The 24491-nt window shown below is 38.2% G+C and overlaps 1 protein-coding gene across 2 annotated transcripts in view; it reads left to right on the forward strand.

Moving 5' to 3' along the window:
• MAGT1 (magnesium transporter 1) overlaps nt 1-10484 on the forward strand; it is a 65017-nt gene extending 54533 nt beyond the window's left edge. The window contains exons 9-10 of one of the 2 annotated variants that reach the window (XM_077889492.1): nt 1899-1989; nt 3867-5846. In XM_077889492.1, the coding sequence (XP_077745618.1) occupies nt 1899-1989; nt 3867-3882 (107 nt within the window). In that variant the 3' untranslated portion in view covers nt 3883-5846. Of the gene's footprint in view, nt 1-1898; nt 1990-3866; nt 5847-10204 lie in introns of those variants that run through there. The other variant, XM_077889493.1, reaches the window with a different exon arrangement.
• The last annotated feature ends 14007 nt before the right edge of the window (nt 10485-24491 follow it).

Consider the following 24491-nt stretch of genomic DNA (forward strand, 5'->3'; position numbering starts at 1 on the left):
TATATATACACACACACACACACACAGAGGGGTGTGTGTGTGTGCGTATTAGATAATACAGACTTCTTTTTTTAACATTGTATTTATTTATTCATGAGAGACACACACAGAGAGGCAGAGACACAGGCAGAGGGAGAAGCAGGCCCTATGCAGGGAGCCTGATATGGGTCTCAATCCCGGGACTCCAGGATCACACCCTGGGCCGAAGGCAGGTGGTCAACCGCTGAGCCACCCAGGGACCCCTGATAATAAAGACTTCTAACACAATGGTCATGTGTTAATACTCAGAAAGAATATATATTTAAAATTTACATTTTAACCCCTAATCATATTATGTGAAAATTTTAAAAGGAAAAAGAATTGTGCCTAAGTATAACAAGACTAAGAGTTGTTTTTAGTGTCAGCCAATAAGTATGTTTCCCTAGAACTTCCACTGTTGTAGCACACATGCTTTCCCACATCCCCACCTTTATGCTTCTTAGCCAGTCTTAGTCTTAAGACTCGAAGAGCCTCTAGTTATGAGAATCACACTTGAGCACTGTGGGGTCAGCATCCAGAGTTAAGTTTTTTTTTTTTTTTTTTTTTAAGATTTCACCTATTTATTCATGAGAGACACAGAGAGAGTGAGGCAGGCCCCATGCAGGAAGCCTGACATGGGACTCGATCCCCGTCTCCAGGATCACAACCTGGACTGAAGGCGGCGCTAAACCGCTGAGCCACCCGGGATTGCCCCTAGAGTTAAGAGTATTAATTGCTATGCTAAATCACAGCACATGAGATTAATGGAAAGAGCTCTGAATTTAGGACTAGGATTCATGGTATTTTCCTCCTCATTATTCAAATGAGGAATCCATGTTGAATGAGTTCCTTATATAGGCATTGTAGTTACCTATAAATAAAGTACTTTCAACTGAGGCTGTCACAGTGATATTGTCAGATGTCTTTAAGTCAATACAATAAGGCCACTTTTAAGACTTCCGAAGAAATTTCATAAGTGAGTGATTTATTGTCAGTAGTAAAACTTTCTAACATTAAATTCTTGTTTAAAGACTTATTTATTTATTAGAGACCAGGCGAGTGCTCACATCATTTGGGGGAGAGGGAGAAAAGCAGACTGCCGAGCATGGAGGCTGACTTGAGGTTCAGTCTCACAACCCTGAGATCATGACCTGTGCTGAAATCAAGAGTTGGATGCTTAACTGAGTCACCAAGGCACATCTCTCACACTAAATTCTTCACTGTAATGGCTTTAAAGAAATTTTTTATTTCATTTATTAAAAGATTTTATTTATTTGACAGCACAAACAGGGAGAGTGACAGGCAGAGGGAGAAGCAGGCTTCCAGCTGAGCAGGGAGCCGGATGCAGGACTTGATCCCAAGACCCCAGGATCATTACCTGAGTCAAAGGCAAATGCTCATCCACTGAGCTACCCAGGCACCCCAGGAATTTATTATTTCATGCAATTGCACAAGTGTATAAATGGAACTACTCTATTATATTGTAATGGATCAAATTAAATGGAAAGACAGATTCCTGAAGATATAAGAATGGGCATGAATGGGATGCCTTGGATGGCTTAGCGATTTAGCGCCTGCCTTCCACCCAGGGTGTGATCCTGGAGTCCCGGGATCGAGTCCCACATCAGGTTCCCAGCATGGAGTCTGCTTCTCCCTCTCCCTGTTTCTCTGCCTCTCTCTCTCTCTCTCTCTCTCTGTCTTTCATGAATAAATAAAATCTTAAAAAAAAAGAATGGTCATGAAAATTTTTTGGAACATTGAGGTTTACCACTAAATTATGTCCTTTGCTTTTCATTCTTGGAAGTGTAGACTAAAATTTACGCCCTAGTTCTTTATTATACTTAACATGCTCGTTTTACACTTCTTTTGTTTTTCTACAGTAATGTGTGTGGCTGGTATTGCACTTGTTGTATTATTCTTCAGTTGGATGCTCTCTATTTTCAGATCTAAATATCATGGATATCCATATAGGTATGATTATTTTACATTTATATAGTGACAATGATTAGAGTTGATGTTGCTCTTTTTGCTTTACCTCCAAAGTATCCTAGCTTCCAAAGCAGACATAGGCTTTAACTTAGGTATGTTGCATGTAAAAATTAACTCAAGATAAATATTATATATTGGACAATAGTATGTGATTTCTCAGGAACATCTTTGAGGGTCATTCTTACATCGTCTAATTTAATCTAGAAATCTAAAAAACATTTAATGATTAGAATATTTTATACTTTGCATACTCTACTTTCTCTTGAGCAAATGATTTTGAATGTATTTTAAAATTACTCACACCTCTACTTTTCAGGGCTCTTTAGAGCATAAACAGAACATTTGATTAGAACCCAGTTTATAGAGAGTATAAGAAAGATTGTTTAAGAAGATCTAATTGGATCTTCATAGAGATCTCTAAGGCTCAGGAAATAAATTACTCTCCTGATCATAAATTCTTGATTTTATTTTGTTAATAGTCACAAGAAAGGTACCTACATAATGGGGGATGTTGTGAGTTTTAAAATCTGAGTGCCAGGTACCATAATTCATGTTCTTTTAATGTAACAATGTTCTGTTGCATAAAGGATTATGAACAATAAAGATAAAGTATATCAAGTGATACTTTTGAGAGAATTCATTCTTCATATTACCTTTAACATGTTTTTAATAGATAATTTTTAAAATCTACTTATTTAGAGAGAAAGCAAGCGTGTGTACAAGGAGAGGGGCAGAGGTAGAGGGAGAATCTCAAGCAGGTTCCATGCCTAGTGCAGGGCCTGACTTAGGGCTGAATCTCACAATCCTGAGATGATGACCTGAACAAAAGCAAGAGTCAGGTGTTTAACCAACTAAGCCATGCAGGCGCCCCCTTAGTGGACAATTTTGAACAATTCCCTGATTGATTCATTTTGACATTGCTGCATGTCTTAATGACATGCATGTTAATGAACAATATAAATTAATCTTCTTTAGCATTTTTCTTGCAAAATTAATTTTATTTCAATTTTTTATTTAAATTCCAGTTAGTTAACATATAGTGTAATATTAATTTCAGGTGTACAATATAGTGACTCAACACTTCCTTACAATACCTGATGCTCATCAAAAGTGTATTATTTAATCCCCATCACCTATTTAAGCTATCTCCCCTCCCTCACCTCCGTTCTGGTAACCCTCAGTTTGTTCTCTATAGTTAAGAGTCTGTTTCTTGGTTTGCCTCTCTTTTTTTCCTTTTGCTTGTTTTATTCCTTAAATTCCACATATGAATGAAATCATATAGTATCTGTCTTTCTCCAACTGACTTATTTCACTTAGCATAATACTCTCTGGCTCATCCATGTCATTGCAAATGGCAAGATTTCATTCTTTTTATGGCTGAGTAATATTCTGTGTATATATGCCATATCTTCTTTACCCATTTGTCAGTTGATGGACCCTTGAGCTGGCAAATGTAACTTAATTGTAAGAACAAAACCTATCAGAACTTTTGATTCTTGATTTATTCTTCTATGTATGTCATTTTAAAATAACTTATCCTCTATAGATATAATACAACCTGGATACAAGGGTAATCTTGCTGGATTTCTGTTGTTTATTTTATCACCATGGTTGATCCAATTATTAATCAGTATCTCTTCATGAGATATTTTAACAAGTTAATGTCTATTTCCTTCTTGTCTATTTCCTTCTCTCATAAGATTATCTTAATATCTTGGTGTTTCTCACTTTTTGTTATTAATACTCAGTTTATTAAATGTGCACCCAAATGCTCTTTTGTCTAAAATCAAGATATTTATTAGAAATAAAGCCTTTTGTTTGTTCAGAAACTAATAGATTCTTTAATATTTTTGTTTCAGCTTTCTGATGAGTTAAAGAGGATCCTAGAGATATGTAGACACTGGAGTAATGGAAATTGAAAAATGTATGTGTGTTTGAAAGGAAGAATGTAATTTGTGTATTTTGTATTACCTCTTTTTTTCAAGTGATTTAAATAGTTAATCATTTAACCAAAGAAGATTTGTAGTGCCTTAACAAGCAATTTCTTGTCAAAATCATGAAGTATTTGGATACAGTTCTCTTAACCTTCCCTTCCTGATGAACTTTATGTAACATTTAATTTAGTAGAATTAAGTACATTATAAAAATTTTATAACTACATTTTAATTAGAACAGGGTTCAAAACTGCTTTAGTTAACTATTTGCCACTTGATTTTATATTATCTTATCCAAAGATAGAGGAAAAAATAGTCCTGACCAGGTGTTCCTACATATGCCTCTTACAAATGAATGCATCAGGATGCATTCTTAGCTGTTCCATCTTTGCATGGATGTGTATACTTTGTACATCTTTCCTTTTGGACAGAGAAACTGTATGTGCTATGTGATCTTCTGATACTTCTAGCCTGTAGAAAAGAAGACTAGCCAGTCCTCCCCCTCCTTCATGTTTCCTACTGAAATACAGTGTTGGCTATGCTTCTTGGTAACTGTAGACATTAAAAAGTCTAAGTACAGAAAAAAAAGTCTAAGTATAGGATTATGATTTTTGCATGAGTGTGGTGTTAACTACTTTTATTTGGAAAGATTTCAGGTTCATTCTGTCTCCTTAGTTTATTTAAGGTAGGCCTCTATTAAAAACATAGCTTAGTGCTAAAATCAGTGTAACTTCAAAATGGTCTAAAGTGTTTCTACAAATTAGAGATTGTCACTTACTTCATTTGTACCTCATCAAAAAATAGGTTCATCTAGTTAAGCATATTTCATTAACCCTTGTATTTAGGAAAAGGACTAGGTTTGGAAAAGCATATCCTGATATACTGAGTTGTTGCCTATGAATAGAAAGTAAATTGTTTCCTGAAAGTTATGTTTTTGCTATTATTTTAGCCTTCATTCTTTCACTTTAAGTGGAGAAACAGTAAACATTTGAAGAGGTTTTGAGTTTTGTCTTTTTTTCTGTCAGTGGAAATAACCATAGATGCTAACAAAATATCTGTGAAGAATGAAAGTTGATGGTTATCATTAGATCTAGCCATAACCTCCCCCATAGTTATGAAAAGTATCCTGAAATTTCACTATTATAAAAGTATGATAATTACGGTTGTGAAAAATTTTTAAAGAAATCAAAGAAGTATTACATTAAAGTGATATTCTGCCTACTATTCACCATCTAACAATTCTCCTATGTGATCTAGAAGTCTTGTATAATAGAGATTTGCAGAAAAGATGAATTGCCTAAGAAGAAATGTTTTACATGGGTTTTTTGTTTTTGTTCCAATATTTGTTGGGTCAGGGCATATACTTGACCTTTTACTCTTTAGTGGATCCACTTTTGTCAAATACTTCCCTATACATTGTGTGATTCTGGATTCCTTATCTGCTGTTCTTGCAATTGTCTCAGGCCAAATAAATTTATGCTGTGATTCTTATGAGATTTGTATGAAGATGCCCTGATTTGTACAGACTGACCAGGGTAATACTACTGCCATGTAATCTGTATAGCTTTAGATATGTGCCATGAGCATTGAAAGAATGACACTTTTTTGTATTTGCTTTTTCTCCCTTAAGATCACATTTTTCTTGTGCAAGGAGAAGAATTGCATTCTGGCTAAAATCTGTAGAAAGCAGATTTACTAAACTTAGAGTTACTTTTGTGGAAATTTTGAAATTCACTTTCATCTGAAGTGCCTTAAGTAGACTCTTAATTTACTTTTCTAGTAATGTTTTAAATATTTGTTATGCATTTAAAAATACTTTTCAAAATTACACATTGTAATAGCAAAGATAATCAAGTGTCTGGCTGTTTGCTTTTTGACCATATCAATAAAATTTTACAATCTAAATTCTTAAGCTTATTTATTAACATATAAAGAGGGGTGAATTTAAAACACTAAATTAGGATTGTAATATTAGGTTATTTCATTCTTTTAAAAAACATTTATTTAAGAGAGAAAGCACATGAGCAGGGGGTGGAGCAGAGGGAGAGAGAATCTCAAGCAGATTCCCCCTAAATGCGGAGCCCAATGGTTGGTCACTTAACAGACTGAGCCACCCAGGTGCGCCTAGGTTATTTCATTTTGAGGTTATAATTAAGTTTCTTACTGTCCTGGGATGCCTGGGTAGCTCAGCGGTTGAGCATCTGCCTTCAGCTCAGGGCATGATCCGAGGTCTGGGGATCGAGTCCCACATCAAGCTTGCCGCAGGGAGCCTGCTTCTCCCTCTGCCTATGTCTCTGCTTCTCTCTGTCTCTCATGAATAAATAAAATCTTTTAAAAAAGTTTCTTACTGTCCTAAAGACAGTAAACTTGATAGGCCAATTTCCTTAAGTATTTCTAAATTGAGATACATTCTTCCAGGATTCCATGTTATCTTTCATTAATGTTGTTGCCCATTAGGTTAGTCAAAACAGCCAAGATAAGTAGATGAATAGCTGTCTTCAATGATTGGTCTAGTTCTGTACCAGTCAGTGAACATTGTGACTAGGTAATTACCTTTTTGTACTAAATAATTGATTTGAAACAGTTACTCAGATTTTCAAGTTATGTGAGACTGGACAATAGTACATTTCCAAACATAGAATGGGAACACTGGACAGGAAGTAGCGAGATCTGGCTTTTAAACAGCTTTTAGTCTTTCTGTCTAGCTATATGACCATAGGCAAGTCACTTGAAATAGGTTCTCTCAGGACCTATTTCCTTAATGTGAGTGTATTGGATTAGTTACTTCAGTGTTCTTGTAGCACCACTGTTTTAGGCACAAAATATTAAAAATATATTTAAATTTGAATTGAAATTTAAATATCATTTGTGATATTCGGGTTTGGTATTGAATTAAATCCGTTGAAGTGTAGGATGTTTTGTAATCAGACTTCTGAAGAAGCCCTGAAATGTTTGTAGAGGCCATTATAGCTGCAAGTTGTTTAATATACATTGACATTTTTTAGAAAGTATATACTTGAAACCAGTATGTTAATATCAGATCTTGATTCAAATGACCAGGTATAAGCAAGAATGAAATCAATAACTGTATGCTAATATTGACTTACAGCTGGAAAAAACTTATGATGCCAATTTATGATGCCTGGCCATGGCTCTGCAGCCAGCAGTTGCAGGTAGAGAACTTCAGGTCTGAAGTTCTTTTTGTGACCTTCAATTAAAATTAATGAAATGTTTTTCCCCCTCAAACACAGCTCAAACATAATTTCTGGGAAGTTTTCCTGATCTCCCACTTTGGGTTCTTTACCCTTCCTCTTTTACTTAGTGCATGCTGATCTCTGTTATTCTATCTTGTAATTACCAGTTTTCTCCCATAATCTGTAATTTCCTTGAGAACAAGATTATTGTCTTATTCATCTTTGTATGCTCATTTTCTAAGATGCCTGCATAGTACATGCTCAGTAAATTTTCAGATGGAATAAAGAAAAAAAGATCTTTGTTCTTGAGTTCTTTACACTTTGTGGTGGAAATAAACATATAAACAAATGCAATCCTATGTGCTGGTAGGAGAATATGTGTTATGGTTCTAGAGAAAGGTTTCATTACTTTCTTGGGGTTGGGGTGGGAGGCAAAGGGAGAGGTTTCTGTGACAGAAATCAAAATTTTATTTTTTTGAAAGATTTTATTCATGAGAGAGAGAGAGAGAGAGAGGCAGAGACACAGGCAGAGGGAGAAGCAGGCTCCATGCAGGGAGCCCGATGTGGGACTCCATCCCGGGACTCCAGGACCACACCCTGGGCCTAAGGCAGGCGCTAAAACGCTGAGCCACGCAGGGATCCCCAGAAATCGAAATTTTAAAGGATGATTAGTCCACAAGATAGATTTTTATGGTACTGAAATGCCCAAATATTCTTTCTAGTATTACTTTAGTACTTAAAATCTGAAGTCAGAGTCTTTCACATCCCGAGTCATGCCCAAGGTACATGGTACTTGAAAACTACTAAATGAACAAAATGCACACTTTAAAAATATTACCACCTTCATCCCTTTTCTTTTTTTAAAATTCTTTCAACATATCTCATTTTAATTACCTGTTCCCAAGTTATTTATAACTCTGAACATCTTTTCTTATATTTATTAGTCACTTGTATTTCCCTTCAAATAATTTGGGTCTCTATCAGATTCTCATGGAGTCTTCTTAGAACTGAGTTGGGGAAACTTTAGGGAAACAGAAAGAGAGGAGAGTAGGGAAATCTGAGGAGAAAAGGAAAAAGAGGGAGGGAGGTTTCTAGGACCAATTCCAGGACTCCTGAAAACCCAACTTATTCTCTTTCTCCATGGTTAGATTTTTCTCCTCTCTCCTCCCTGCTTTTCCCCACCAGATGTAAAATTCATTCTCACAAGGCTGACCTCTTTTCTTTTGAGATTTTCTTTCTTTTTATTTATTTATTAGAGCGGCGTGTGCAAGGGGGAAGGGGCAGAAGGAGAGGGAGAAGAGTCTTAGGCAGACTCCCTGCTGAGCACGGAACCCAGATGCAGAGCTTGATAGCATCACCCTGAGATCGCGACCTGAGCCAAAACCTAGAGGCAGAACCTTAACGACTGTACCACCCAGGTGCCCTGATACTTTCTTAATCATTCCATTTGGAAAGATTCAAGCCATAAGTACAAAGAATTCTTAATCCTTCTTTCTGGCCCTTTTTTGGGGGTAACATTGAGAATAACATGTAGATAGATGACTGTGACAATTTAATCTCAGATTTTTATAAAATACCAATGTTTTGGTAATATAAAAAATACTGAGGTAACAGTATTATCATTTTGCTATAGTATCATACATAATAGTTTCAAGTCCCAATAGCTAAGCAGAAGAAAGGAAGATAGAATTCCCTAATAGTGACTAGCTCGCTAGTTCTGTCAAATGTAAATGCACATTACGATAGTATTATGAATAAATGGCTGGAGGAGTTAAGATAGTGGATGACCCTAAGCTTGTCCCTTGAACACAGCTAGATATCAAATCATTCTAAACACCCAAGAAATCAAAGGTCTGAGAGAACAAACCTGCAAATCAACAAGTACAAAAGCGACCACCTTTTGGAAGGTAGGAAGTGCAGAGAGAATTGACTTGGGGGTGATAGAGCTGTGGGTACGAGAGCGGGGAAGGAGCCTGCTTATGGAGGCCACTGCAAAGTAGTATAAGCAGAAGAGCACACAATTTGAACTTTTAAAAGTCTGCTACAGTGGGGGACATCCCTAGCTTAAAGGTGTTCAGGTAGCAAAAGGGGGCAGAATCCCAAGAGTGACAGCAGGGTCTGAGGATTCCCTGGGTTACAAGGACAGGTGGTGCCAATGTGCTGCACTGTTTCCAGGCAGAGAAGGAGGAAAGCCAACTGAGAGCAGCGGTTCTTGGCTTTCTGCTATGTTTTGCCATAAACTGTGTACTGCTGTGTGGTTGTTCAACTGCTTCCTGGGACTGGCTGGCAAACAGCAAAAGGGTGGCAAGATCCTCCATCAGAGGAACAGTGCAGGTCCATGCCATGGGAATCCCCAAAATTTGGAATTTTGAAACTAATTTGCATGCCTGAGATAAAAATCCTTGGACACAGGCAGGGTGAATGCAGGGTTCAGACAGAAACCAGGGACACAAGAGGGGTGACTGAATGCTCTCCTGTGAGAGCTCACTGAAAAATAAGGTGGCAGGAACTGTCCGCTTGGGATAGAAAGCAGGGTGCTGGCATATTCATCCCTCCCATCAGAGTTGAAACCTCTTAAGGATCAAAAGAGTGCCACCTAGCAGAGGATGGAGCCTCTTACACAATCCACTCACCCTTGCACCCTGAAGCCACACTTCCACTTGAAAGGAGTGTCTGAGAATCAGCCCAGCAGGCTCTTCCTGGAAAAGACCAGCACAAACAGCTTACTCCCACCAAGTCACAGATTGCTACAAAGCTTCAGCTCTATAAGAAATGGGATCTAGTGTCCTTTTTACATTTATTTCCTTATTTTGAAAACTCCTTTTATTTTTAATTTTGTAAAAAATATTTTGTTTAATTATTTATGAGAGACACAGAAATAGAGGCAGAGACACAGGCAGAGGGAGAAGCAGGCTCCATGCAGGAAGCCTGATGTGGGACTCATCCAGGGACTCCAGGATCATACTCTGGGCTGAAGGCAGGTGTTAAACCGCTGAGCCACCCAGGCAACCCAACTAGTTTATTTTCTGTTGTTTTTTGTTTCATTTTGTATCTTCTTCTGTTTTCTAGGCAAAATGATGAGATGAAGAAATTCACCCCAAAAGAAAGAACAGTAATTAGAACTCATCGTCAGGGCTTTAATCAATAAGGAAAATGTCTGAACTAAAATTTAAAAGAAAGATTATAAGGATACAATCTGGACTTGAAAAAGCATAAAAGACACTGGAGAATCCCTTACTGCAGAGATTCTAGTCCGACCAAAATTGAAAATTCTATAAGCAAGATGCAAACCCAAAGGGAGGACATAAAAGTGAGGATGGATGAAAGAGAGAAGTGGGGGGATCCCTGGGTGGCTATTATGAATGAATGAATGAATGAATGAATGAATGAATGAATGAATAAATAAATAAATAAATAAATAAAGAGAGAGAGAAGTGAATCAGTGATACAGAAGATAAAATTATGTGGGGCACCTGGATGGCTCAGTCAGCTAAGCATCTGCCTTTGGCTCAGGTCATGATCCCAAGGTCCAGGGATCAAACCCCATGTCAGGCTCCCTCCTGAGCAGAGAACCTGCTTTTCCCTCTTCCCTCTGCTCATGCTCTCTTTCACTATCTCTCTCTCTCAGATAAATAAATAAAATATTTTTTAAAAAGAAGATAAAATTATGGAAAATAATGAAGCTGATAAAAAGGAGGGAAGAGGTAATGGATCACAAAGGTAGACTTAGGGAACTTAGTGACCTATTACAAAAATAGCATTTGTATCATACAAGTCCCATAAGGTGAAGAGAGAGAAAAGGGAGCAGAAGGTTTATTTGAACAAATTATAGCTGAAAAATTCCCTAGTCTGGGGAAGGACACAGACATCAAAATCTAAGAAAAGGGGTAGCCCCGGTGGCTTAGTGGTTTAGCGTCGCCTTCAGCCCAGGGCGTGATCCTGGAGACCCGGGATCGAGTCCCATGTCGGGCTCCCTGAGTGGAGCCTGCTTCTCCCTCTGCCCACCCCCCACCCCGTCTCTAATAAGTAAATTTTTTAAAAATCTTTTTTTTAAATAAAATTTTTATTTATGATAGTCACACAGAGAGAGAGAGAGAGAGGCAGAGACACAGGCAGAGGGAGAAGCAGGCTCCATGCACGGAGAGCCCGACGTGGGATTCGATCCCGGGTCTCCAGGATCACGCCCCGGGCCAAAGGCAGGCGCCAAACCGCTGCGCCACCCGGGGATCCCAATTTTTAAAAAATCTTAAAAAAAAATCTAAGAAGAACATTATATTTAACAAAACCCAACTATCACTAAGGCATATTATAGTCAAATTCACAAAATACACAGACAAAGAAAGAATTCTGAAAGCAGCAAGGGAAAAAAAGTCCTTAACCTACAAGGGAAGACAGATCAGGTTTACAGCAGATATGTCTACAAAAACATGGCAGACCAGAAGACAGTGGTAGGAAATATTCAACATGCTTAATGTGAACAATATCCAGCAAGGCTGTCATTCAGAATAGAAGGAAAGATAGAGTTCCTCAGACAAACCAAAACTAGAGTTTATGACCACTAAGCCATCCTTGGAAGAAATTTTTGGGGGGACTCTCTTTTTTTTTAGATTTTATTTATTTATTTGAGAGGGGAATGAGGGGAAAGACAGAGAGAGAATTCCAAGCAGACACAGAGCACAGAGCCCAATGCAGGGCTTGATCTTATAACCCTGATATCATGACCTGAGCTGAAAGCAGTAGTAGGACATTTATTCAACTGTGCCACCCAGGCATCCTGAAGAATCTATGAATGGAAAAAAAAAACCCAAAAGCAATGAAGACTAGAAAGGAACAGAGACCATGACCAGAAACACCAACTCTACAGGAAACACAATGGCCCTAAATGTGTTTCTTTCAATAATCACTCTGCATGTAAATGAATTAAATTCTCCAATCAAAACATACAGGGTATCAGAATGGATTTAAAAAAAACAGGACCCATTTATATTCTGCCGACAAGAGACTCGTTTTAGACCTAAAGACACCTGCAGATAGAAAGTAAGGAGATGGAGAAACATCTATCATACTGATGGACATAAAAAGAAAGATTAGTCATACTTACATAAGACAGACTAGATTTTAAAACAAAGACTGTAATGAGATAAAGAAGGGCACTATATCATAATGAAGGGGTCTATCCATCAAGAACAATTAACAATTATGCCCCCAACTTGGGAGCATCCAAATATATAAATCAATTAATAATAAACATAAACACATTGATAATAATACAACAATAGTGGGGGATTTTTAACATCCCACTAACAGCAAATGAACAGAACATATAAATAGAAAATCAACAAGGAAACAATGGCTTTGAATGACACACTGGATCAGGTGAACATAATACATATATTCAGAACATTTCATCCAAAAGTAGCAGAATAAACGTTCTTCTCGAGTGCACATGAAACATTCTCCAGAATAGATCACATAGTGGGTTACAAATCAGGCCTCAACTGGTACAAAAAGATTGGGATCATACCATGCATATTTTCAGATCATAAGACTATAAAACTTGAAGTCAACCACAAGAAAAAATTTGGAAAGAACTCAAATACATGGAGGTTAAATAACATCCTACTAAAGAATGAATGGGTTAGCCAGTAAATTAAAGAAGAAGTTTTTAAGAATACGTAGAAGCAAAAAAATAATAATAATAATAATTTGAAAGCAGGGTAGTCCAAAACGTTTGGGATGCAGCAAAGGTAGTCCTAAGAGGGAAGTATATAGCAATACAGGCCTATCTCAAGAAGCAAGGAGAATCTCAAATACACGAACTAAACTTACACCTAAAGGAGCTAGAAAAGGAATAGCAAATAAAGCCTGAATACAGCAGAAGGGAAATAATGATTAGAGCAGAAATAAATGATATAGGAACAAAGAAAAAAAAACAGATTACAAAACTAAGAGTTGGTTCAGGGGGCCCCTGTGTGGCTCAGTTGGTTAAGCATCAAACTGTTGACTTTGGCTCAGGTCATGATCTCAGGGTCATGAGAATGAGCCCCACATGGGGCTCCACTCAGCAGGGAGTCTGTTTTTCTTTCTCTCTCCCTCTCCCAATCACCTCTCTCTGCCCCCTACTCTCATACTCTCTCTTTCAAATAAATAAATCTTAAACATAAAATAAAATACTAGCAAATCAATCAGTACATTGATCAAGTGGGATTTATGATGATCAAGTGATTTATTTTGATCATGATCAAATGGGATTTATTCCTGGACTGTAGATGTAGTTCAAAATTTGCAAATCAAACAAGGTGATATACTACATTAAACAGATGAAAGCATAAGAACCATTTTATCCTTTCAATAAATGCAGAAATAGCATTTGACAAAATACAGCATCTTCTCTTGATAAAAATCCCTTATCAAAGTAGGGATAGATGGAACAAACCCCAATATCATAAAGGCCATATAGTGAAGACACATAACGAATATTATCCTCAATGGGAAAAAACTGAGAGCCTTTATCTTATGCTCAGGAACAGGATAAGGATATCCACACTCACTATTGCTATTTAACATAGTACTGGAAGTCTTAGCCTCAGTAATCAGACAACAAAAAGAAAGAAAAAGCATCCAGATGGGCAAGGAAGAAATCAAACTTTCACTTTTTGCAGATGACATTATATTCTATATAGAAAACTAAAAAGACTCCACCAAAAAAGTGCTAAAAGTAATACATGAATTCAGCAAAGTTGGAGACTATAAAATCGATCTGCAGAAATCTGTTGCATTTTTATACACCAAAAATGAGTAGCAGAGAAATAAATCAAGGAATCGTTAGCATTTACAATTGCACCAAAAAAAAAACCACAGGAGATATCTAGGACAAAACCAAACTAAAGAGGTAAAAGATTTGTACTCTGAAAATTACAGAACACTTATGAAAGAAATTGAAGAGGATACAAAGAAATGGAAAAACATTCTATGCTCACAGGTTAGAAGAACAAACATTGTTAAAATGTCTATATTAATGAAAGCAATCTACACATTTAATGCAATCTCTACCAAAATACCACCAGAATTTTTCACAGAGCTAGAACAAACAATCCTCAAATTTGTATGAGACCACAGAATACCCCAAGTAGCCAAAGCATTCTGAAAAAGAAAAACAAAACATCACCATTCCATATTTCAAGCTATATTATAAAGATGTAGTCATCACAACAGTATGATACTGGCACATACACACAAAAAAGACACAGATCAATGGAATAGAATAGAGAGTCCAGAGATGGACCTATAGCTATACGGTCAACTGATCTTCAACAAAGCAAGAAAGAATACCCAATGGGGAAAAAAAAACCAGTATCTTCAAATGGTGTTAGGAAAACTGGAGAGCAACATGCAGAAGAATGAAACTGGACCACTTTCTTCCACCATATACAAAAAAAATTCAAAATGTATGAAAGACTTAAATGCGAGACAGGAAACCATCAAAATCCTAGAGGAGAATACAGGCAGAAACCTCTTTGACCTCAGCCATAGCAACGTCTTACTAGACATGTCTCTGGAGGCAAGGGAAGTGAAAGCAAAAAGGAACTATTGGGAATTTATCAATATGAAAAGCTTCTGCAGAGTGAAGGAAACAAACAAAACTAAAAGGCATACTGCAGAATGGGAGATGATATTTGAAAAATGACATATATGATAAAGGGTTAGTATCCAAGATCTATAAAGAACTTGTCAAACTCAATGCCCAGAATACAAATAATCCAGTTAAGAAATGGGGAGAAGACATGAATAGACATTTTACCAAAGAAGACATCCAGATGGCTAACAGATAGATGGAAATATAATCAATATCACTCATTATCAAGGATATACAAATCAAAACCATAATGAGATACCTCACACTCATCAGAATGGCCAAAATTAACAACTCAGGAAACAACAGATGGTGAGAATGTGGACAAAGGGGACCTTTCTTCTACTATTGGTGGGAATGCAAACCGATGTAGCTGCTCTGGCAAACAGTATGGAGGTTCCCCAAAAAGTTTAAAATAGAACTACCTTATGATCAAGCATTTGCACTAATAGGTATTTACCCAAAGTACACAAATATACGATTCAAAAGGGTACATGTACCCCGATATTTATAGCAGCATTATCAACAATAGCCAAACATGGAGAGAGCGCAAATGTCCATCAACTGATGAAAGGAGAAAAAAGGTTATATAGATACACAATGGAATATTATTTACCCATCAAAAACTGAAATCTTGCCATTTGCAACAACATAGAGAGCTACAGTGTATTATCCTAAGTGACATAAGTCAATCAGAGAAAGAAAAATGCCATATGATCTCACCCGTATGTTGAATTTAAGAAATAAAACAGATGAACATATAGGAAGAGGACAAGAAAAAAATGGAGAGAGGGAAACAAGCCGTAACTCTTAACAATAGAGAACAAACTGAGGGGGATGCCTGGGTGGCTTAGCGGTTGAGCATCTGCCTTCTGCTTAGGGCATGATCCTGGAGACCTGGGATCGAGTCCCACGTCGGGCTTCCTGCATGGAGCCTGCTTCTACCTCTGCCTGTGTCTCTGCCTCTCTCTCTCTCTCTCTCTCTGTCTCTCATGAATAAATAAATAAAATCTCAAAAAAAAAGAACAAACTGAGGGTTGATGGAGGGAGGTGGGTGGGGGATGGGATAGATGGGTGATGATTATTAAAAAGAACACTTGTGATGAGCACTGGGTGTTGTATGTTAATGAATCACTGAATTCTACTCCATAAGCCAATATTGCACTGTATGCTAACTAAAATTTGAATTAAAAAATAAAATTATGAATGAAAAAGGGAATAAACATAATAAAAGATGTGCAAGGCATGGGCAGCCCGTTGGCTTAGCGGTCTAGCACCACCTTCGGCCCAGGGCGTGATCCTGGAGACCTGGGATGGAGTCCCACGTTCGGCTTCCTGCATGTAGCCTGCTTCTCCCTCTGCTTGTGTCTCTGCCTCTCTCTCTCATGAATAAATAAAATCTTAAAAAAAAAGATTTGCAAGACATATACTGAAAAGTACAAAACTTTGTACTTTTATTGTGTGGGTAGCTGGTGCCAAAAACAGCAGAGCAGACTTTGTTCCCAAAACAATGTGTTTATCTATTTTGACCTGTCCCTTGGTTCCTGGAAGGAATGGCACAAGGGGCTTGCTTTACTTTCACCTAATTCAGAAGTCTCTCAGAGCAGAAAACGAACAATGAACAGAGTGTTCCTTGAAAATATTTTTTTAAAAGATTTTATTTATTTATCCATGAGAGACACACACACACACAGAGGCAGAGACACAGGCAGGGGGAGAAGTAGGCTCCATGCAGGGAGCCTGACGTGGGACTCCATCCCAGGTCTCCAGGATCACGCCGCAGGCTGAAGGCGGCACTAAACCACTGAGCCACCCGGGCTGCCCTGTTCCTTGAAAATATTGAAAGACAAATGAACAAGCACCTGCTGCCTGGGTCAAAACATTGCAGTTGTGACAAACAATAGATGCACCAAAAATCTGGGGAAGAAAAGCTGAGAAGCCACTTCCTTTGAGAAACAAAAGTTTTATATACCCCAAACAGGATACATACTCAGAAAAGATGTAAGAATTCTCTAAGCTTTCACCCTTGGCAGATATTTATGCTCATTGTAAGCAGGAATTAAAGACTAAGGCAGAGTTGTAAACAGACTAAGTATGCTCCAGTGGCACAACTGGTTCATACACACTACTTACACATAAATAGTTTAGAAAGCTCACTAAGCAAAAACTGCAACCTATAATGCATGACAACAAACTGGGAAAGGAGGAGAATCTGGTTTCCAAAATTGTCACATTATGATATTCAAAATATCTAGTTTTCAGTTGGAAAAAAATTATGAGACACATAAAGAAATAAGAAAGTATGGCCCATTCATAGGGAAAAAAAGAAATGAACAGAAATTATACTTCAGGAAACCTATATTGTACTTCCTGGAAAAAGACTAATTTTTAAAAGATTTTATTTATTCATTTGAGAGAGAGAGAGTGCACAAATGAGTAGTAGGGGCAGAGGGAGATAGAGAAGCAGACACCAGGCTGAGCAGGGAGCCTGATACAGGGCTCAATTCCAGGCCCCTGGGACCATGACCTGAGCTGATGGCAGACACTTAAGCAACTGATCCACCCAGGTGTCCCCTACAAAAAAAGACTTTAAATCAGCTATTCAAATTATGGTCAGAGAGGAAAAGGAAACCATGTTCAAAGAACTAAAGAAAAGCAGGTGAGCAATGTCTTGCCAGACAGAGAATATCAATAAAGAGATAGGTCATAACAACAATAAAAAGGTAATAATATGAGTATGGGATGATGTGTTAACTAACCTTTATTCTGGTAAACATTTCACAATGTATATCAAATCATCATGTATATCTTTTTTTAAAAGATTTTATTTATTTATTTATTTGACAGAAAGAAAGAGAGAACAAACAGGCATGGAGAGTGGCAGAGGGAGAGGGAAGAGCAGACTCCCTGCTGAGAACAGAGCCTGATGTGGGGCTCCAGCTCAGGACCCTGGGATTGTGACCTGAACTGAAGGCAGTCACTTAACCAATTGAGTCACCCCAGTGCCCCTTATGTTGCATATCTTAAAAGTATATGATGTTATATGCCAATCATGTCTCAATAAAGCTGGTAAAATAAAACACATTAGTCTCGGGGAAGAATAAAAAAATAGATATCAGAAAAAGGAACCAAATAGAAATTCTTGAGCTGAAAGATACAGTAATGGAAATGATTTAGTACCTCAAAAACACATTTGGGCAGGCAGAAGAAATAGTAATCAGGAAGATAAGTCAAATGATACTCTACATAGAAAACCTAAAAGCCTCCACCCCAAGATTGCTAGAACTCATACAGCAATTTGGTAGCGTGGCAGGATACAAAATCAATGCCCAGAAATCAATGGCATTTCTATACACTAACAATGAGACTGAAGAAAGAGAAATTAAGGAGTCAATCCCATTGACAATTGCACCCAAAAGCATAAGATACCTAGGAATAAACCTCACCAAAGAGGTAAAGGATCTATACCCTAAAAACTACAGAACACTTCTGAAAGAAATTGAGGAAGACATAAAGAGATGGAAAAATACTCCATGCTCATGGATTGGCAGAATTAATATTGTGAAAATGTCAATGTTACCCAGGGCAATTTACACGTTTAATGCAATCCCTATCGAAATACCATGGAGTTTCTTCAGAGAGTTAGAACAAATTATTTTAAGATTTGTGTGGAATCAGAAAAGACCCCGAATAGCCAGGGGAATTTTAAAAAAGAAAACCATAGCTGGGGGCATCACAATGCCAGATTTCAGGTTGTACTACAAAGCTGTGGTCATCAAGAAAGTGTGGTACTGGCACAAAAACAGACACGTAGATCAATGGAACAGAATAGAGAACCCAGAAGTGGACCCTCAACTTTATGGTCAACTAATATTCGATAAAGGAGGAAAGACTATCCATTGGAAGGAAGACAGTCTCTTCAATAAATGGTGCTGGGAAAATTGGACATCCACATGCAGAAGAATGAAACTAGACCACTCTCTTGCACCATACACAAAGATAAACTCAAAATGGATGAAAGATCTAAATGTGAGACAAGATGCCATCAAAATCCTAGAGGAGAACACAGGCAACACCCTTTTTGAACTCAGCCACAGTAACTTCTTGCAAGATACATCCACGAAGGCAAAAGAAACAAAAGCAAAAATGAACTATTGGGACTTCATCAAGATAAGAAGCTTTTGCACAGCAAAGGATACAGTCAACAAAACTAAAAGACAACCTACAGAATGGGAGAAGATATTTGCAAATGACCTATCAGATAAAGGGCTAGTTTCCAAGATCTATAAAGAACTAATTAAACTCAACACCAAAGAAACAAACAATCCAATCATGAAATGGGCAAAAGACATGAACAGAAATCTCACAGAGGAAGACATAGACATGGCCAACACGCACATGAGAAAATGCTCTGCATCACTTGCCATCAGGGAAATACAAATCAAAACCACAATGAGATACCACCTCACACCAGTGAGAATGGGGCAAATTAACAAGGCAGGAAATCACAAATGTTGGAGAGGATGCAGAGAAAAGGGAACCCTCTTACACTGTTGGTGGGAATGTGAACTGGTGCAGCCACTCTGGAAAACTGTGTGGAGGTTCCTCAAAGAGTTAAAAATAGACCTGCCCTACGACCCAGCAATTGCACTGTTGGGGATTTACCCCCAAAGATACAGATGCAATGAAATGCCGGGACACCTGCACCCCAATGTTTATAGCAGCAATGTCCACAATAGCCAAACTGTGGAAGGAGCCTCGGTGTCCATCGAAAGATGAATGGATAAAGAAGATGTGGTTTATGTATACAATGGAATATTACTCAGCCATTAGAAACGACAAATACCCACCATTTGCTTCAACGTGGATGGAACTGGAGGGTATTATGCTGAGTGAAGTAAGTCAATCGGAGAAGGACAAACATTATATGTTCTCATTCATTTGGGGAATATAAATAATAGTGAAAGGGAATATAAGGGAAGGGAGAAGAAATGTGTGGGAAATATCAGAAAGGGAGACAAAACACGAAGACTCCTAACTCTGGGAAACGAACTAGGGGTGGTGGTAGGGGAGGAGGGCAGGGGGTGGGGGTGAATGTGTGACAGGTACTGAGAGGGCCACTTGTTAGGATGAGCACTGGGTGTTATTCTGTATGTTGGTAAATTGAACACCAATAAAAAATAAATTTATTATAAAAAAAGGAAGATAAGTCAATTACAACTATCCAGCTGGAGACACACAAAGAAAAAAAGAATAAAGAAAATTAGCAGAATCTAAGAGACGTGTGACAGAATCAAGCACAACAGTATACACATAATAAGAGTCCCAGCAAAAGAGCAGAGAGAGAATAGGCAGAAAGAATATATATATATATATACTGAAAATGTACCAAATTTGATGGGAGACATGAATCTACACATTTAAGAAGTTCACCAAACTCCAAGTAAGATAACACAAAGAAATCCATACCAAGGGATGCCTGGGTGGCTCAGTAGTTGAGTATCTCTGCCTTTGGCTCAGGGTGTGATCCTGCAGTCCTGGGATAAGAGTCCCGCATCCGGCTCCCAGCAGGTAGCTTGCTTCTCCCTCTGCCTCTGTCTTTACCTCTCTTTGTGTCTTTCACAAATAAATAAAATCTTTAAAAGAAAGAAATCCATACCAAGATAGGCAGACATGCAGAGAATAATGAAAGTACCAAGAGAAGACTGATTTGACACTTAAAAGAGATCCTCAATAAGATTAGCAGGCAATTTTTCACTAAAAACCAAGGTCGAAAAGCCCTGGGATGATATATATATTACCGAATTAAAAAAAATATATGGGGATGCCTGGGGTGGCTCAGCGGTTGAGCGTCTGCCTTTGGCTCAGGTTGTGATCCTGGGGTCCTGGGATAAAGTCTCACATCGGGGTCCTTACAGGGAGCCTGCTTCTCCCCCTTCCTGTGTCTCTATGTCTCTTATGAATAAATAAATGAAATCTTTTTTAAAAAGAAAGAAAATATGGGGATCCCTGGGTGGCGCAGCGGTTTAGCGCCTGCCTTTGGCCCAGGGCGCGATCCTGGAGATCGGGATCGAGTCCCACGTCAGGCTCCCGGTGCATGGAGCCTGCTTCTCCCTCTGCCTGTGTCTCTGCCTCTCTCTCTCTCTGTGTGACTATCATAAATAAATGAAAAAAAAAGAAAGAAAGAAAATATGAACCAAGAATTTTAGATTTGATAGGTAAAACAATCCTTTGAAAATGAAGGAAAAAATAAGACTTTTGCAGATAAACAAAAGCACAGAGAATTTTCCTTTAGTAGATCTGCCCAACAAGAAATACTAAATGAAGGTGCGGGCACAGGGGGGTAGGGCTGCCTGCTCTGCAGGACGCATAGGCCCCCACCGTGAGGCCCGCCCCCCGGAGACCGCGGGGGGAGGGGTCTCTGTTCTGCACAGCTCCTGGAACAGTCGGCCTGAGTCCGCGCATGTGCGCGTTCCTGGCCCCTCCACCCGTCTGCTTGGAGGTGCACCTGTGCTGCCCCGTGGAGGGGAGACTGTCCACTTATCGGCCCCCCAGCTCCGTGCCAAATGGCTTCCCCGGGGTCGGCAGGGCCATGTTCCACACCTCATAGCTTCCACAGTAGCAGGTCAGGTACCTTTGAGCTTGAGGGAAGTTGGGCTGGGCAACCAAGCCACTGGCAGGTGCGACCGTGAAACAGGGAGCCTCCGGGAGGAAACCCGCCGCTCAAAATCAGTTACCGACCCCGACAGGGAAGGATATGAGGCTTACTTGAGTAACTCAGCCCGTTAAGAAGCCGTCGTCACCCTGGACTCTGGTTCAAAAAACTTTCGACTTTCTCTCGACTTTCTCCATGAAATAAAATTTCTTTCCTTTGTTAGTTGGGCTTGCTTATGGTTTTGCCATTGCTTGCATGTCCTGTACTGCAATTCTGTTATTCCCAAATAAACCAGTTTTTGCCAGTGGGGGAAAAAAAAGAAAGAAAAAATTAAAAAAAAAACATACTAAAGGAAGATCTTTAGATTGAAATTAAAGTACACTAGAGAGTATCTCAAAACCATATGAAGAATTCAAGATCACTAGTAAATGTAACTACATGGGTAAATATAAAAACCAGTATTATTGCATTTTTAAAAAGATTTTATTTATTTATTCATAGAGAGAGAGAGAGAGAGAGAAGGAGAGAGAGAGACAGGCAGAGGGAGAAGCAGGCTCCACGCAGGGAGCCCGACGTGGGACTCCTTCTCGGGGCTCCAGGATCACACCCCGGGCTGCAGACGGCGCCAAACCGCTGCACCACTGGGGCTGCCCAGTATTATTGTGTTTTTTTGTTCACAACTCCTTTTTACTTTCCCATAGATTTAAATAATAATCATAAAGCAATAATTATAAATGTATGTTAAAAGCATGCAATGCATAAATCTGTATTTGATAACTATATAGGAGAGGATTAAAAGTATTAAAAGGACAAGGATGGAGCTGTATAGAATCACTATTTACTATTGAAGTTAAGTTGGCATTAATTCACACTATAGTGTTGCAAGTTTAAGGTATTTATTGTAGTTCTCAGGATAACCATTAAGAAAATAATGTAAAAATACACAGAAAAGGAAATGAGAAGGGAATCAAAATGATATAGTCCAAAAAAATCAAACACAAAAGTGAGTAGTAATGGAGTACATGACAAAGAAAGTATATATGACACATAGAAAATAAATAGCAAAATAGCAGAAGTAAATTCTTCCTTATCACTAATTATTTAAATATAAATGTATTGATTTCTCCACTTAGAAGGCTGAAAATAGCAAAGTGGGTTTTAAAAAGCTCATAATCCAACTATAGGCTGTCTACAAGAGACACACTGTAAATTCAAAGACACAAATAAGGGGATCCCTGGGTGGCGCAGCGGTTTAGCGCCTGCCTTTGGGCCAGGGCGCGATCCTGGAGACCCCGGATTGAATCCCACATTGGGCTCCCGGTGCATGGAGCCTGCTTCTCCCTCTGCTTCTCTCTCTCTCATGAATAAATAAGTAAACTCTTTAAAATTTTTTATTTATTTATGATAGTCACACACAGAGAGAGAGGCAGAGACATAGACAGAGGGAGAAGCAGGCTCCATGCACCGGGAGCCTGACGTGGGATTCGATCCCGGGTCTCCAGAATCGCTCCCTGGCCCAAAGGCAGGCGCTAAACCGCTGCGCCACCCAGGGATCCCTAAATAAAATCTTTAAAAGAAAAAAATTAATAAAACAATAAGGAAGATCTCTAAGGAAATAGAGGGCTTGAACAACATTATAAACCAACTACAATGACGGACTTATACAGAACACTCCACCCAACAATATCTTCTCTGACTATAATGGGACAAAACCAGAAATCAATAAAAGAAGGAAATTTGGAAAATTCATAAGTATGTGGAAATTAAACAGCATAATCTAATTAAACAATTGATGGGTCAAAGAAGAAAACACAAGGGAAGTTAGAAAGTTATAGGAGATGAATGAAAACAAGAACATAACATACAAAAACATGGGATATAGGGAAAGTATTGCTCAGAGGGAAAGTTGTATCTGTAAATGCCTAAATTAAAAAGAAGAAAGAACTCAAATCAATAACCTAATTTTATAACTTAAGTAACTAGAAAATAAGAAATTATAGGTATAAAATAACCTAAGTAATATAGAAAATATATAGAAGTAATACTAAAGATTAGATTAGAAGGAAGACACACAAAATAGAGAATAGAAAAAAAAGAATACAGAAATAGAAAAACAGACAGATGTTGTTTTTTTGAAAAGGTCAACATAAATCACAAATGTTTAGTTGCACTAAGAGAATTAAATGGCTAATATTAGAAATGAAACTGAGGATATTACTACTAACATCACAAAAATTAAAAGGATTATAATGGGATACTATGAATCATTGTATGCCAAAAATTACATAATCTAAATTAAATGGACAAATTTCTGAAAACAAACACACTACCAAGGCAGCCTTGAAAAGAAATAGAAAATCTAGGAGTATATGGGTGGTGCAGTCCTTTAAGCATCCAACTCTTGATTTCTGTTTTAGGTCACGATCTCAGTGTCCTGAGATCAAGCCTCACATCAAGCTCTATGCTCAGCATGGAGTCTGCTTAATATTATCTCTCCCTCTCCTTCTGACCCTCCCCCCCAAGTGTGTGCAAGCTCTCTCTCTCTCTCAAATAAATAAATAAATAAATAAATAAATAAATAAATCTTATAAAAAAGAAAATCTGAACATATCTTATAAAAAGTAAGATCGACTCAGTAATCAAAAACCTCCCCGAACCCTCTAGAACCGATAGTTTCACTGAATTCTATAAACATTTAATGAAGAATTATCACCAATCCCTCTTACAACCTTCCCAAAAATAGAAGAGGAGGAAGCACTTTCTAACTTATTTTATGAGGTTACCATCACCCTGATAACACACTCAGACAAAGATAACACAAAAAAGAAAACTACAGTTAACAATACTCTTTGAGGGCACCTCGGTAGCTCAGTGGTTGAGCGCCTGCCTTTGGCCCAAGGTGTGATCCCAGGATTCAGGATCGGTCCCAGGATGGGATCCCTGCATGGAGCCTGCTTCTCCCTCTGCCTGTGTCTCTGCCTCTCTCTCTGTGTCTCTCATGAATAAATAAATAAAATCTTTTAAAAAATTTTGCCTGTGTCTATCAGATTGTCAAAATTTTCCATTGA

This window comes from Canis aureus, chromosome X (assembly GCF_053574225.1).
Source record: "Canis aureus isolate CA01 chromosome X, VMU_Caureus_v.1.0, whole genome shotgun sequence".
NCBI lineage: Eukaryota > Metazoa > Chordata > Mammalia > Carnivora > Canidae > Canis > Canis aureus.